The 2321-nt window shown below is 61.4% G+C and overlaps 1 protein-coding gene across 1 annotated transcript in view; it reads left to right on the forward strand.

Annotated features, from left to right (window-relative positions):
- LOC104462315 (gap junction alpha-3 protein-like) overlaps window positions 1-853 on the forward strand; it is a 1190-nt gene extending 337 nt beyond the window's left edge. The window contains exon 2 of the mRNA XM_010074217.1: window positions 5-853. Within this exon, the coding sequence (XP_010072519.1) occupies window positions 5-853 (849 nt within the window). The remainder of the gene's footprint in view (window positions 1-4) is intronic.
- Window positions 854-2321: the final 1468 nt, after the last annotated feature.

A 2321-nucleotide genomic window follows, 5' to 3' on the forward strand; every position in this document is an offset into this window, starting at 1 on the left:
GGAGAGCGCCCAGGATCATTCCACAGTGGTGGGAAAGGTTTGGCTCACCGTCCTCTTCGTCTTCCGCATCCTGGTGCTGGGGGCGGCTGCTGAGCGGGTCTGGGGCGATGAGCTGTCTGGCTTCTCCTGCGACACGCAGCAGCCTGGCTGCCAGAGTGCCTGCTATGACAGCACCTTCCCCATCTCCCACCTCCGCTTCTGGGTCCTGCAGATCATCTTCGTCTCTACTCCCAGCCTTGTTTACCTGGGACACATCCTGCACCTGGTGCATCTGGAGGAAAAGGCACAGCAGCAACTGGTGGCACGGGCCAGGCGGCAGCGCCCCAGGCAGCCCCAGCTCCCTGCTGGGGACATGCAGGGACGGGTTTGCATGCGGGGGGCCATCCTGAAGACATACATCTGCAATGTCGTCTTCAAGGCTCTTTTGGAAGTGGGCTTCATTGTGGGCCAGTACACCTTGTATGGGTTCCAGCTGAAGCCCCTCTACACCTGCAGCCGTTGGCCATGCCCCAACACTGTCAACTGCTACATCTCCCGGCCCACCGAGAAGACCATCTTCATCCTCTTCATGTTGGGGGTGGCCTGCGTGTCCCTGCTGCTAAACCTGGTGGAGATCTACCACCTGGGTCTCACCAAGTGCCGGCAGGGGCCAGGCCCCAAGTCCCGCATCCTGCCCAGTCCTGGTGGTCCTGTGCTGCCCTGCAGCACCCATGTCACCCTGCCTGGCAGTGGCAGCCCCATGGCTGCTGACAGACCCCCCCATGGCCTGGCACCCCTGGGGAAGGTGGGTGCATGGCTGGGGGTGGCCAGTGGGTCCCACGGGAAGGCACGAGCAGCAGACCTGGCAGTGTGAACACAGCCTGCTGGGATGCTCAGGGATGGGTGGTGCATGAGTGTCCACAGCTGTCGTTCTGCCTGCAGTTCAGACTTGTGGCATGGACCCCACTGCCAGTGCAAGAGATGGGCACGGCCCTGGGGACACAGCTCAGCTGTTCCCTCTGCTCCTGGGAGCAGTGGGGCTGAGGGTAGGGTTGGGCTGGGGCAGGGGCCTGTCAGCTCTGGGGGAGCAAATAAACACCCACTGCACCTCACTCGACTCCTGCTCTGCCCACGGGCACCGCGGCATCGCTCAGACTGGTTCATCCCATGGACACCGCCTGGCCAGGGCAGGGCCACTGCTGGGTTGGGTTGGGCTGGGCTGCAGCCTTAGGGGCAAGGGATAGGCAGGGAGAAGCAGGGAAGGCACGCCAGGCCGGCAGTAGCAGGAACAGGGTCAGGGGCCATCCCAGCATGCCAGAGCTGGCAGCACACCAGCAGCCAGACAAGGTAGGAAGTGCAGGCAGCACAGGCAGGCAGGGATGGACAGGAGTGAGGTGCATGGCAGCAGTGGGACACTGGCCCTGCTCTCCCACAGCACCTACCCTGCCTAGGGGGGGAAAAGCAGGGGCTGCCAAAAGTTTTCCACATTTTTATTTGAAATGAATGGTTTCCAGAGACACAGGGTTAGTCCTACTGCCCTGGCATTACTACAACAAGACTGGTGAGCGGCTCACTCTTCACATGGACACAGAGGACAGGTGGCCCTGAGCCAGGGCCCAGAACAATATATACAGGCTCAACAGGAGACCCATGTACAGCTCAAGAAATACGACCACAACACGAGGAGGGGCAGGAGGCAGCAGGAAGTGGCACAGCTGAAGCCAGGCTCACCCTAGGCAGGGACTGGCACCCCACTCCTTTGGGATGGAGAGGGACGCCAGGCAGAGCTCCTTGCTTCTCCTCACCGCTGCCTAAGCCCCTGGCCAGAGTGAAGGGACCCACTGATGGCACCCTGCACTGGGGAGGGGGGTTATGCTGGGACAGGGTAAAGTGGGGAGAGAGGGGGAACACTGGCCCAGACCCATCTCCATCAGTTTTCCACCGAGTGAGAAAACATTGACTAATTGAGGGAGGCAGCCCCGCCTGTATACAAGGGAGGTGTGCGCATAGCCAGGCCGGGTCTCTGCCCTCATGTTCCAGCGCTGGCTGGCTCCACTCCCCACAGCCAGCCCAAACCTAAACCTCGCCCTGCCCCTGACCCAACAGCTCTCAGCCTGCTGGTGGTCCTTCACCACTGGCTTGAAAACACCATTCTGCCAGAGCAGCAGAGCTACTGTTGCTACCATGCCACCTGTAGTCTTGCAAGGGGGATGCTAAAGGAAGGGGGAATTAAAAGCCCCGGAGCTGCTGGTCCAGACAAAGCTCTGCCCTACTGTGCGGTTCCTGCCCCAGGACATGGGGAAAAGAGGGTAGTGTGGGGGCTGGGGGGCTGGGGGCACAGG

Source organism: Pterocles gutturalis, unplaced genomic scaffold, assembly GCF_000699245.1.
Source record: "Pterocles gutturalis isolate BGI_N339 unplaced genomic scaffold, ASM69924v1 scaffold11777, whole genome shotgun sequence".
In the NCBI taxonomy this organism is placed as follows: Eukaryota; Metazoa; Chordata; class Aves; order Pterocliformes; family Pteroclidae; genus Pterocles; species Pterocles gutturalis.